Source organism: Chelon labrosus (genome assembly GCF_963514085.1).
Source record: "Chelon labrosus genome assembly, chromosome: 23".
In the NCBI taxonomy this organism is placed as follows: Eukaryota; Metazoa; Chordata; class Actinopteri; order Mugiliformes; family Mugilidae; genus Chelon; species Chelon labrosus.
Genome location: NC_140356.1, coordinates 10562288 through 10576922, shown reverse-complemented (window position 1 = coordinate 10576922; position 14635 = coordinate 10562288). Strand labels below are relative to the sequence as shown.

Below are 14635 nucleotides of genomic sequence, written 5' to 3'. Positions count from 1 at the left end.
ATGTTAAACTTCACTCATAATGCACATTTCTCAATATTATAGCTGCTTCCCTTCTGACATTTTGAATTAATAAAAAATAAAGAATAAATAAGTTAGCTGACCCAGCAGCTGTTTTTCAAGTTATGAATTTTGTAAATTCATTTCTTTTTGAGATGGTTCATGTTGATTTGGGGATTTTATTATTTGCTAATCAAGAGAGAGTCCAAGAACTTTTTAAAGAAAAACTACTAGAATAATTTATGAAAATCCTCTTTAGACTCAGGCTTCAATTTACTTGCTGTAGCTGACCTTCCTGAAAAGATCACATTGTTGAAGATGCTAATATTGTTATTAACAGTAAAGCCCTGCCACTTGCTCTGTTTGTCACTGGTTGCTCTCCTGTCATACCATCATTAAATATAAACCTACCTCAGTTCCTCTTTGAGGCCTTTTAACATATGTATGTGTAAAATCTGTATGTCTACATTTCAAATGCACCAATAATGGCGTCAAATCTTATTTTAATTGTACCTTTGTGTGTATTTGTGTGTGTCAGTGTGCGTTTCTATCACACCTCAGCCCGAAGCAGTTCACGGTGCTTCTGGCCCCTCTCCTCAGCTTTGATCTGTGTCAGACATCTGAGGTTGTGGAGTTCTTCTCTGAGGCCGTTTGACTCCCTAAGCAGCTCCTGAATCATCCCATACTGCTGCTTCTTCTGGCTCTCCTCCTCAGCCGCAGATAGCTGGTTAGGAACGCATGTAGGGACATGGAAGTGACAATACTATCTGCATGAAATTGCAAAGTGCAAAGTACAGGTATTCTGCCAAAGGGATCACTCAGCTGTGGTATCATATGGGGGGTATTTTGCGACATGAAATCTCATTTTTCCATCTGTTTCTGGAAATAAAGAGACCAGAAGAACCATCACACTTAAAAAAAAAAACACACCTGTTTTTCAAAGCTAACTTTGAGAGCATCCACCTCTTTCTGAAGCTCCATCCTTCGCTGAACACTGGCCTCCCTTTGGGGAACAGCATCTAACTGAAAATTTACAACAGAACTTAAAGTCAAAATCAGATTGTTTTATCAGCTTATATTAAACGTTGCAAAATTAATACTATGTATCAGAGGGTCCCAGAGGCTTCAGAGAGCTGTTAGATCTAGTGACACTGCCTTGCGTTCAGTGTTATAAGCTACCCAGCAGTATATTTAAGGATCGCTAGTCCTTGGAGGAGGAATAAAAACTACATCAGTATGGGTTTTAAAAAAAGAAAATGAAATACCAGAATTGTATTTCTGTTAAATACACGAAGCACTAAATAATCATTATTATCCCTCCTGCTGCGTAAAGTTAAGGACAACACTTTGAAAATATTAAACCCATCAATCACATCCGGTCTGAATTAAATGTGATGCATTTCTGTGGTAAACCCACTGACGCTTTTAAACAGTGGTCAGTCAAAATTTATAGACGAGTAATTGTTCATGTGAGAGTCGTGACTGATTGAATCACAGAATAAATCATTTGGTGCAACGGCTTTGTTTTCATTGTTTCCTAAATGTCTGAATCCCCTGATGCGTCACAGTGATTTCCTTTCATACCGATGTGTGCTGTCAAGATGTGCTGATGCAGTTCCGATGTGCCTCTTCTTCTTTCTCTTTTAGAAAAAACTGTGCACACCAGTAAAATGACAGGAAGCGTAAAAAGCCTTTCTGGTGAAATACAGATTGACGATTTTAATGTTTCCTAACAACCGTCAAAGCCTGGAACTTTTTCCACACCAACCGTGGAAGCCCATAAAATAACGTAACGTTACAATATTAATGTTCCATGTTAATTTATTTAACAATGTGAGGTTTATTGGTAAAATCTGAATATTTCTAAGCAGAAATTGGTCGCGTTAAAGCCCCAATACAACTAGCCGATGGTCAGTGATCGGCGAGAATGAAGTATTCTGTTGATCAGAACAGATCAACAGATCAGCATGATACAGGTGAGGCCAGCTCAGTATGACGTTTTTTCCTAGACTCCTGGCTAGCTCTAGGTCTTTATTGTAGCTGGTACTATAGGAACTGCTTCTCAAAAGTGAAGCCAAAGCAAGTAGAGCTCCCCCTGGTGGCTGGCTGCAATATAGGTCATAAGCTCCACCTCCTCCATATTAGCGGATGGGACTTTAGCACCAAACTAAAATACACGTCAAATCATTTTTTTTTCAAGGATGTTTTCTGTCATTTTAGGTAGTTAATATAATGATGCATGATGTCATTTTTTAGGATGAGTTTCGTTTTAATTAGTTATTCGATGCCAACAGGATGTGACATAATGACAACCTCCAGTTGTCATGCCAACCACTCTGAAAACCAGAGTTGTAAAGCACAGTGTATAATCCAACATTTTGTGTTAACTGGGGGAGGTAGAGCAGAGCGCAGTATTAATTAAATGTTAAATGTGGTAGCTGGTTGTTGGCTATAGCTTTAGGGATGTGTCTCGTCTTGAGTGCAACATTTTGTTCTTGAGAGACAAATGATTCCTTGAGGTCGGTTTGTGTCTGGGATGTTGAAAAGTTTTAGTTTCACACATTCTTAAAATTTTTTCCAAGCACTCTAACAGAAGTCGCAAATGCCAAAAAATGCAGTTCCACATACGAGCACATGAACTTCTTTGATTTCGAGCAGATGTTTCTTTCGCAAAAGTGAAATTTCACAGGTCACCTGCGCCTGTAGCTCATTGTAGGTGGATTGCGTGTGTTCTAGCTGCTCTGTGGCCATGGTCAATGCATGCTCCATCCTCTTGAGTGCTTGCATCTGCCTGAGGATAGACAGAGAGAGACACCTTTTAAATATTTATAATCCTCATCATTGTCATAAGTCTGTGCCTCCTACACTTTTCAGCTGAAATTCACTCCCTCACATTTGGATCACAATACAGTACTGAATGTGGATTCCTGTCAAATATGAAGGTTTTCGGCTGTGTTTGGAATGAGGCTTTGCTTTGAATTTTTTTCGTCTGTTGTTAAATGTAGTCCAAAAAACACACACCTAAAAAGTCTTTTACAAGTTAGTGAAGCTTTGTATACATACTGAAGCTGCCAAAGCTGTAAAACATCCCATTGAAATTAAGACAATATGCTCTATAACTTAATGGGATCCTTAACAGGTGCTAAAGTGTTATAGTGCTGTGGAGATGTTTTTCTATGAGCCAGTCCCAGATTTCTACCTCAACTTGACCGCAGGCAACATGATTCACAATCCTCCTCCTGAGTGTTTCACTAAAGTAGCCCTAATGTGATCAGCAACAAATACAGTGCAGAAGACACTTGAAACCATGGATATTAACAATGCTAGAAGTGTTTTCAGGAGACAGTCATTGTTATAGGAAAAAGACTAAAGGTAAACATATCCTTATATCCTTTGTTTGTTTACAAGCACACTCCACAGGGTACCTGTAAGTTTTTTTAGATGTGTGTGGATTTCCTTTACATGTGGCAGGAATGCTCGGTTGGACATCATTCTGTACCTGTTTTTCTCTCTGAGCTGCACAGATTGGCTCTCATACAGGTGCTTTCTCTCACACATGGTGTTCTGCAGCTTCATTTCCAAGATGCCTCTGGTGATAAGAAACACAGACACATGTATAACAAGGATCGCTTCCAACTCCCCCAACAGACGAACTTTTTGGTCAGCCACACATCCCGTGTTCACATGCGTTGATTTAAACTCAGTTTTTATCACGTTTTCAGTGTTCTTCATCTAGCTATTTCAACAGTTTATCCATTTGCTATAGTTTATCTATACTTGTATCTACTTTAAACAGTTTTAATTGTTAGCAATACTTATACTAATACTAATTATAAAAATGTGACTATTCATTATTCTGTTTTCAAATTTGCATATCCCTACTTTCAGCTGATTTTTAATAATTAGCAGTCATGTTTGGTGACAGTTTCAACAGTTTTCTTTTTAGCTAACCATTTCATTTGAGATCTGAGAATATTAACTATATGGGGGAAAAAAAGATTAACTCTGCACGAAATTGGATTGTTCAACGACCAGACATTTAGTTGTTGTAAAGAAATCCAACTCCACTTCAGTCCATCACCGCATTAAGCGGGCATATCTTTAAGAACAATCAATTCCCAATGGAGTTCCTAAAGGAGCAAGCCCATACTAGCGATCCTAGTTAACTATTCCTGTAACTGTTGACATTTTCCAGTTGTTTATCCATTATATTAGCAAATAATAGTAAAACAATAATTTGAATAGTTTATCCATGCTTTTAACAGTTTCAGCTCTATTTATATAATTTATACATTCCTTTTGGCTGCGTATTTACTACATGTTCACAGGTTGGAAATCTTCAAGATGCAATGTTTCGCAAATGCCCTCACCATTTTATTTATTTTTTTTATCTGCTGGAAGAAAAACTTTGTACCTGTTACCAATGAATTCAGCCTGCTCTTCCCTGCCGACCTCTTGCTCTTTCAGCAGCTGTCTGTACTCCCTTTGACTGGTCTCTGCTTGGGCCCTCACGCCCTCCAGCTCTTGCACCACCTCCTCCTTCTTCATCCTGAGGGACTGGTTACGGACATTCACCTCCTTCACTTGCTGCTCCATTTCTGAAATCTCTATATTTAGCGCTTCTATCTTCTTCACTGTAGCTCTGTGCAGAAAGTGACAGAAAAAAAAAGCAAAAACATACAAACAATAAATGCAAGTATGATGACGAGATAACAGTAGCCTCCAATTCTCTGCACTTGCCCTGTAAGAGTGCCTTGCTTCTAAGATAACAGCATGTGCATCCATGTTTTACATACAACCCCAGTACCCCTCAGCTTTGTGAATATGATATTACAAGTTGTAGCTCACATGGCTCATGGAGATGGTTCCGCTGCATTACTTGCAAGCCAAATATTAATCTGAAATAAACATAAAAGGAACTGCAGTGATGCCCGAAATATGCAGCTGCACTTACATTCAAAAATGGATGACACATATGGTCACCATTTTTTATTAAATTAGAAGGATTTTACGTTCTTGAGAGGGATTTGAGTGGTGCTACAAATAGTACCCCACGTTTCAGTTCCTTATATAGACAAAAATGTTCCACAAAGTCTGCTATACATGAGAAGCAGGAGACTGGAGCCATGATTTGCGGTGAGACAACTGAATAAGTACAAATTATGGTTTTATAGTAGGAAATATAAAATCCAGAATAATAGAGTTTTGCAAAGATTGGGACTGCTTATATTTTACTGAAGTTTACAGTGAGAGTAAACAAACAACATGACGCAACGGCCTCATGTAGTTAAACTATTTTTTAGTAGAGGAGAACTAGATGAATGGGGGGATAGATTACAGAACGACTGCACAAATCAGAGAATGTCTTTTCAAAAGGTCTTCCTTCCGTCTGGCTCGTTCCTATTCCTGGTATTTCTAACATTAACTTTCTTGCACTTCCCCGGTGCAGATTATGAATGGATTAAATGTACTTACTCCCTCTTGGAGCGTTTTCTTTCAGCCTCCTTTAAAATCTGGTCAGGTATGCTGATGAGCTGGGCTTTCTCAGCCTTAGTTACGCCCATACATAAATGAAGAGAAAGCAGATGATTTGTTATTTTATTGATTGTGTGCTGCGAGCTACACCCACACTCACACACACACAGAGACCTCTTTGTGCTCTATGATCTCCTTCTTGTCTTCCAGCTCCTTCTGTTCTTTCAGTATCTGCGTTTGATGGGTTTCCACGTCTTCTATCAGACCCCTGCGCAGTGGAGCAAGACACACAAACAAAACAATAGAAAGTAAGGATCTTAAGCAACATGATTTAGACAAATAAAGAATGCGTAATGAAGACATTCCCTACTGGGTAATACCTGACTTCTAAATGTCTCTGAGCGACCTCTTTCCTCAGATCCTCATATTTCTCCTGAAGGGCCTTTTTGCTGCTCTCCAGCTCCTGGAGAACATTAGATTTTCATTTAGTTTTTCCCTTCTTACAGTCTTAACATATTTTTAGGTCCAACTGCTTTTTTCGTTGGGAGCTTCACAGGTTTTAAAAGTTATTAAGACTTTAACCAGCTGTACTGGTTGAGTGTGGAAGTAATAAATTGACATGAAACATAAACTTTTGCAGCACAGTTTGACACATTCATCTGCTACAAATGTGCTACAGATTCAGATATTATATTATGGAGAGAGAGTCAAGTTATTTATAAGCCTCAGAGGTAAAATCAATTTGCAGTGTTGCAACTCTACAGTTTGATACCAATCTTTATCTAAACAAAGACATGTTTGATATTCAGTTTTATGTAAAAATGTTGGATTTAACTAGTTAATGTCATGTATTTTAAAGCTAGTATACTGGATGGAGACTTTCCTCCTGTATCCATCAGCTACAAATACAGAAATGTAATTAGAAATTTAATGTATGTAAGGAAGCAGCTTGCTGATTAATCATCTTTGACAGGTTTGCATGGTTGTGTGAGAATGCAAGAAACTCCCAAGTGCCTTTGAGCGTTTCATTAGAGAGTTTTAACAAGTTGCAGGTTCACTATAACATAATGCTTCAACAACAATGGGAAAGGGACTCACTTTTACACATGCACACTGTTACATCAACATCTTGAAAAGGCAGTTTCTTGTGTTATTCACACAAGCACATGCTTCTTCTGTTAGATGAATATTTAATGAATTCTTTATGTGAGCTGGTTATCATTTGGCTTCTGACGTACACAGAGGAAGCAGGAATGCTATCAGGAACTGTCCCACGACCAACAGAGAGAGCAGATTATATATTATACTTATGAGCCCCTTTGATTCATGGGCATGAGTGGACTAGCAGCCTGGGGCATGAAAGCCGAGTTCTCCCGCATTTGTGATGATCTGGCATTGCACTACGCAATTAAAACAGCAGTCGTCCAAAACATATCCAAAAGTCATTAATGTAAGAAGCTGAAATCTTTGAACTCTAAGGCAACAGAATTTAGGAAATGTCTCATGAGCGGAAAATTGTGAATGACGATCCTACACGGCCCTAAGTTCATTCCTGTCCTTCTGGTTTTCTTCAAAAAGCATTTGACTTTCAGTGCTAATGATTCAAGAGCTACTGTAGATTTCCATGCCGGTCCAAGCCCTGGAAATGCTATCCCACATTTCGATAGACTTCTGATAGACTAAATAATAACTCAATACAATATTCATATGCCTTGCAGCGTTATCTAGTGCTGTAGACATCAGAGCATCAAGTGGATACCAAGACTGATGTGAATAAATGTTCCTATTTTTACTGTCCGTTTGTTGATTTTAATAAAACATGTGAAGAATCACGTATATTGTAATAGGAATTGAAACCTTGCCATTACTGACTTGATTTGCAGACAGAAATGTAGCAAGGTTCAACTGGATTACCATCCTTTTAAGTGTATGACCAAGTGGAAAAAGCGTTTTAGCTTCACATTTCTTTAAATGGCAGCAGCAAGCCTTCATATGGAGGGATTAAGCCGCGATGGAGGCTTAAAGGAAAACTCATATTTATCCCCGTTCAAGACCGTTGTTGCAGTTGTAATCCGTGCCTCTGAAACGGGACCTGGATGGTGCAATGATGAACTTACGGCAGGTTTCGTCTGGATTTCACTCTCTTTCTCCAGATACCGCTTCTCTTCCCAGAGACTGCATAGGGGTGAGGTGAGGTGAGGTGAGGCAAGGTGAGGGGAGAGAAAGAATAGCAGAACAAACCAGTGGAGAAAAAGAAACAAAACGAATGAGTCATTAAGAAAAAGAAATGACATGTTTCGCTTCCTGATTCAGCCGAAAGAGGAATGCACTGACACGAACCTGCATTTACATTTTTAAAATTTGACTAATGTGCAATTTCCAGTCAACCGGAAGATGCAGAACACATAAATTATTGAAATGGATGTTAAAAGTTGCTAGCAATAGAAAAATATGACCATACTGGCACACAATCAGTGTATAAATGCACCAGTATACATGCAAGTTCCATCTCACATAAGCACATAAGTCTTTGGTTACAACACACAGCATGAATGTGCACATAAAGAAAAAGAAATTCTGTGAATTGTTCATCTCCTTGTGGCAGACGCATTTTCTGAGCAGCTGATTAAAGTTTCTATTAAAATATTTCCAAGTCAGCTCTGTCGTTATGAAAAACCTTACAATAGCAGTTACTGTACAGCCACACATTTCACAACGTAAATGATATAAATCTGCCTGACATGTTGATATATTGGATATTAAATGATATGCAGAGAAAACTGCACAGATGCCGCAATATGTGACTGGAAAGAAATGTTGAATTCCCCATGTATATCTGTTTGGCTAAAGATAAAGGACGCACTGATTTTAAAAGGCATATTTGCGTGGTGAGCATCTGCTTGTCATATGCAGACGTACAGCCGTGTGGACAATATAGAAAGGAAGATGAATGGAAGAAAAGAGAGAGAGAGAGAGAGAGGGAGAGTGTATCTTGGGCTGGAGGGGATAAAAGAGTGCATCAGAGTTCACTTGCAAAAGCTGTCACAAATAAAATGCACACTCAGTGTCCAATACTGTCGGTTACTGCATCTTCTGAGAGTTTTTTTATTTAATATTTCAATTACTGCTGGGTCCACAACTCTCTGCTCCAGTGTGTGTGCTAAAAAAAAAAAAAAACACTGCATCCTACAGATTATATCGTTGCCATACAGCGTTGAGTTTATGTGTAGGGAGCGGTTTTTATTTTGCTGAGGCAATCCAGAGTCAAATGCAAAGCAGGAAAGATAACAGCAATGATTGGGTGAATAAGGTTTATTGGAAAACTACAGACTTAGTATGATTTTAGACCGTCTCGCCTGATAGGAGATTTGGCTAAATAATATAAAGAGAAGCCAAGATCCCAAGTGGGATCATGAGGTGAGATATTTTATTTATTTGAAATGATTTCTTTAGACTTTCCTAATTTATGCATCTAATAATCACTTATGTTCACTCAGAAGCTGCACTTTAAACTAATCAACACCCCTTGTAGGAGTGTTTTCATACCTTTCACTGATTTGTACGCATCTGAGTTACATTCTCTGTTCAGACCTCCCTCATATGTTTATATCTGGGTCTGCTCAAGAACTGCAGTGGTGCTACACTGCGCTTGAACTTCTGGCCTGTGTTCAAAATTTTGGAATGGACGAGAGTTCATGAGCTGACATTACACAATTTTCAAGAGCCATCCGTCAAAATGTTTGGGAACCATTAGTGTATGTTATGACGTTGCTTAGCAATGTTCCAATCACCTCCCGTTGGCACTTGACAAAGTAGAGTTTGTATACAGAGATGGGGAGATACCAGAGAAAGTGTGCAATTTTCAGTTTTTGCGGGTGTGTTTGACCTTTTCGGACAAGTGGTGTTGAGCGAGCTGCGAGAGGGAAAAAAGAAACCTGCGGCTTAAAAGAGGAAAATTGGTTGTGTCGAGTAAAGAGAGTCATGGGAGTGAAAGGAAAGGATGAGAGAAACAGAGACAGCTACGGGACTGATGTTATAAAAAGCTAACCAGTGCTCAGAATACAGACAAACAAACGTTATAAATCCTGAAAACTGTAACCATGGTAAAATTCCCTCCTGAAGGTTTTATTCCCATTAGAGTGGGAAACATTGTGTATTCCAAGCACACAGTATTGGTACAATTCGTGCGTGTTTGTGTCTTGCACTCTTTCACCTTCACCTCCCTTTAAAGTCAATAAAAAGATGCTGCCTCATGTAGCTCACCTCAGTGTTTGATCCCCAGTTACTTAACTGAGTGACTGTGTGCGTGTAGCGGACTCTACTTGTGTGTACGTCCATGCACGCATCAGCTCTCCCACCTTACACAACTTCTCTCTTCACCACTCTAGTTTCACTTTTGTTTTGTCCTCGCTCTTTTCACTCCCTTGGGTTCCTCTCAGCAGAGTTTATGTAACAATGTGTATGTTACGTAACGACAGTCCAGTTTGTGAGACATTTATAAGAGATGTATTCAATCAGATCTCAGTTTTATTTGATTCAATACCAGACTGAAAATTAAATGTGTCACATTGATGATATCAGTAACAGCGTGTATACATAGCTCACCACTTCAGTTGGTGTTGTGTGTTGTGCTGTCTCTCCTCAGCAGCTTTCAGTTCGTTGTATGCCTGGAGGAGCTTTTGCCTCAGTTCATTGACCTCACTTTCAGGCTCCTCAGAGGTGCTCTGTTCCTCTGTACTCTCCACCTCGGCCTGAAGCCTCTCCAGCTCAACACGACACTTCTTAGCCTCTCCCAGAAGGTGGATCTCAGAATCCTGGGCACTGTTGGATGAAACATTTACAATCTAACTATGTGGTATTTTGTGTATCCACCACTTATTACAGTGTGTAGCAGCGGCTGGGTCCATTTAAAAGCACTAACAAAAAATGAGACCCAAGTACCATCGTTAATCTTTTTCATCCCTATGTGCATAAGCAAGTTTGATGACATATGAACTACTGATTCATTTTTAGTTTTCTTTTCCATATGTACATGTCGACTAATCGTTTCCTCGTTTACATGACTGCTCTCAGGAAAACCAACACAAACACTACAAGATGAATCCATATAAGCAGTGACAAATAATTACAATCAAAATTCTAGCAAGTAGCTGCTGATATCCATTGGGTATTGGGCAAATGTAATTTAATGTGCATATTCAGATGTTCCCGATTTCAAAAGAAAGCCCCGAGAAGCTAATTTCACTTTCTACCACTGTACGTGCCTTGGTGATTGAATAATCTGTGTTCCCATAGGGATTATATAAGGATTTGGGGGATGTTTGTCATGGATGGGTGTTTCAATCTATGGAATAGTTGTAATGGTTGTAGATTTTATACCGCCTGTGCAAATTAGGAGTTTTTAACCCTCTAGGTCAATGAAAAATAAACCAAATTTAAGTTTCAAAATGTCTGCTCAAAATGTTACTTCCAGCAGTGGCAATCCTAGGTTGTGGGGGCCCCAGGCAAAGACTATCCTCCAGTTCAAACTAGCAAAATCTGTCTGACTATCCTGACTTTGAGGTGCCACTTCCATACACTGATCAACCACAACATTAAAACCACCTTCCTAATATTGTGTAGGTCTCCATTGCACCTCCAAAACAGTTATGACTCATCAGAGGATGGACATGGACCTTCTTCTGGTGTCCTGTGATTTCTGGGAACAGAATGTTGTTAGTTCGGGCTTTTGGGTCCTATGGGTTCAGGAGAGGGGTGTCTATAGATCAGGCTTGTTCCAGTGCATCTCACAGATACTTGATCAGTTTGGGATCTAGTGAATCTGGAGGCCAGGTCAACATCTTGTGCTGTTTTTCATGTTTTTTTTTTTAGTTGTTCCTACATCATTTTTGTGTGTGTGTGCCTGTGTCAGACTGCATCCTGCTGGGGATGGCTGCTGCCATCAAGGACTGTCATTGCTATGGGGTGGGGGTGCCTGATCTGGTCTAAGTGGGTGGTACATGTCTAAGTAACAACTGTGCAAATGCCAAGTTTCCCAGCAGAACATTGTATTGTCACAAGATGGTCAGTGTTACAAACTTCTCCTCTCAGTGGTTTGAATGTTGTGGCTGATTGATGTATATTGTCAAAGGTACATGAGAGTAGCACGACTTGAAACTTCACTTGGAAGAATTTTGGCTGTCATAAAAAATAAATACAGGCTTCCACTCTTGCTTCTTTGATGTTTTACACTCAGTACATTTGTTAATAAAACTGATCCATATGATAAAATATGAACCAGTTTTATCCAGAAGTATAGAAACCAAACCTCCTCAATGTGTCATGGAGTAGCTTATAGCTGGCTTTCAGTTTGGCCACTTTGTTCTGGTCCATCTTTCCCAATGACAGCAACTGGAGAACAAAAAAAACAACAGGAATATTATTGAACAAAGGAAGGAGGAAGAATATCTAAACTCCTATCAGCATGTGATTGCTTGTCCAGTCCTCCTTAAGTAATTTGTGGATTCAGGTTTCATTATTTCAGAATCTCAGTTCTGACCAAAAGCTGACTGGACAAAAGCTAAAATACTAATAGAATCACATTCTGTGGAAATACTGTTATCTTGTTGCAGTTTGTTTCTTGAGTGAATATTCAATAAGGCAAAATTGCTATGGGATAGGATACACTTCTGTCCAGTAGGCAGTTGTATGTAATATTATAGTGACAAAATGAAGTTCCCGAAGTTGAAAACTAAATCCCAAAAGACTGTAATTTTAAACTCAAGTTTCAAATTTCATAAGTCAGAACTTTAAAAAAAAAAAATAATAATGTTCCTGCTGTAATACACAGAAATCTCAGTTACCATTGTAAGAAAATCTTGTTTTATATCCATCTGGACCTGCCAACAAAGACTCCTGATGCCTGTAAAATGCATTCATCCCAATGTGGGGTATACAGGTCTTTATTATTACAGCAGCTATCACAAAATCAGGACACTTTATCAAGATTGGAAGAAAAAAAACAAACATCCAACTATCTGCGATCTCAAAAGGAGACCATTTACTGAAAATGGCCCATATACGGATAAGTAGAAGTTCAAGATCAAAAGTACCATTCTTCCTGAATGATTGAAAAACAGGGAACAGCTGTGAAAAACAAATCAGTTGTGAGATTTCTCTCCTTGCTAAAGGGAGTTCTCTGTGTATGCAACAGGGATCGAAACAGAGGACAGGTGTTGTTCTCCTCTTATCTTCACCGCCAGGTTGGTAGAGTGGAGAGTAATGAGGGATAGCCTTGTCTGTATCAAAGGGCTGCAGAACAGAGGATATCTCAGGTCGGACTGTGTTGGAAGTAATCTAGCTGCAGTGAACACACACACATAAACACAAACACACACGTGGACTGATATCTCGCTCCGACTTCAAACATTAGGGACGATTATGTTTTTAGATTCATTCCATTATATTGTTTATCTGACTGCGGCAAACCACGTTCCAAGGGCTGAAAGGACAGAGATATGAACGTTGGGAATGATGTAGATTAGAGCTCTCATTAATATGATTTCTTTTCCAGTTTAGTTACCCAAGGTCACATCACTACAAGGAGGGAAAGAAGTCACTAGTATTACACCTCTTAAAATGTTCCAGCAATTAGGTCACCTGATTTTTAACGCCAACCGAAATAATTTATGGAAATATATAGTGCGCTGTAGTGAGACGCAATTCTAATTAGAGGCTGAGTCGGGAACACACCATTTGTATCTCATTATTAGGTGTGTTGCAGCAGATACCAAGAAAGAAAAAAACAACTTTGCATCCAATTGGATAATTCTTCAACCAATCAGAGCATCGAATTAGTAAGTTTTTCGACAAATGCCTTCAATCACTTTCAAATGTTCAGTCTTTGTTCAAGTTATTTTGCTGTCGATATGTTTCAGATAACAGATGCAACAGCAGAGTTAGCCTTCTGTTCAGCACTGTACAAAGTCAGCCCAGATTATTTGACCGGCCCGTCAGATCTTTCCTGGGCATAATGAATTATGAACGGAGCTCCAGATCAAAATACTCCAACTGAAATTTTGTAGGAGGGGAAACTTTGTGCGGGCTGCCAGGCTAGGAAATATATTGATTTAGACCCCATTTACAAATGGTATGCGTTTCGACTGATCGGACTGCGACTGGATGTACTCGACCACAAGTTAGCACCAGGTGTAAATATACTATACAATGAGGCTGGATTATAAACCAATGTGTGACCACAGTAGACACATTGTGACCAGAGTGTCTGGACACGAGTGTAAATCCACACACAGCTATGTGGTTAGAAATATATAATCATGCAGGACTGTTCCGAACCATCAAGGTAGCAACTATTAGCAGTTAAGTAGTCTTCATCTATGGACATTGCTGATTACAATAATGGTTGCAGTGAAGTAAGACCAAGGGCCTGCTTTCAGTTTGGGCTGACCACAGTACACAAGTGAATCTGGGAAATTAGGGGTCAGGGTTAAATATCACAGTGGAGTCACTTGATGAAGTAAATAGCGGAGAAGGTCTTGGCTGTAATATTGACACATTAAACTGCCAGAGAGAAAAGTTAAGGACAACAACAAGAAAAGTCACCCATGCAAATGAGAGGATGCGATGTCACCCGGACAAAGCAATCCGACGTCAATCTGATCTGAATATGGATCCTGGATACACATATTAATACCAAGTGTAAACGCAGTCAGGTTATAACCACATTGGAGTATAAGCTGGATATGAGATGTACTTTAATGCCAAGTGTAAATGTGGTCTAAGCAATGTGAAATTCTCATTGAACTGCAACAAAAATAATGGCTGAACTGTGTCTTGGTCAGTTCTGTGTTTTCAGCAACACAGATCAGAGATGGTTCTTTGCAATACACTCGGCATTTATCTTTGAGAAGCAGCCTGAAGCGGTTTCAGGCTGCCTCTCTAATTCTGATGCCAAGACTTATCTTCAGCAGTAGAGGGTATTGGAGGCTTTTATGGGGCAATTTCATGAGACTCACATGTGGCCAACCCATCTGAAGTGAGGTACAATCACCAAAAGATATTGAAGTAGGCACATGGACACACATACCCATCCATCTTTTATCTAACCCAATGACACATGCAAGCATGTGCATCTGCACTGCAGAACAGCACTAAGACCTTCCAG

The 14635-nt window shown here is 39.4% G+C and overlaps 1 protein-coding gene across 1 annotated transcript in view; it reads right to left on the bottom strand.

Moving 5' to 3' along the window:
* ccdc146 (coiled-coil domain containing 146) overlaps positions 1-14635 on the bottom strand; it is a gene marked incomplete at its 5' end in the record, with an annotated part of 48562 nt that overhangs the window by 18889 nt on the left and 15038 nt on the right. The window contains 11 exons of the mRNA XM_084573869.1: positions 554-721; positions 928-1020; positions 2692-2788; positions 3497-3586; positions 4412-4639; positions 5473-5546; positions 5647-5740; positions 5853-5935; positions 7590-7647; positions 10078-10293; positions 11780-11862. Of these exons, the coding sequence (XP_084429995.1) occupies positions 554-721; positions 928-1020; positions 2692-2788; positions 3497-3586; positions 4412-4639; positions 5473-5546; positions 5647-5740; positions 5853-5935; positions 7590-7647; positions 10078-10293; positions 11780-11862 (1284 nt within the window). The remainder of the gene's footprint in view (positions 1-553; positions 722-927; positions 1021-2691; positions 2789-3496; positions 3587-4411; positions 4640-5472; positions 5547-5646; positions 5741-5852; positions 5936-7589; positions 7648-10077; positions 10294-11779; positions 11863-14635) is intronic.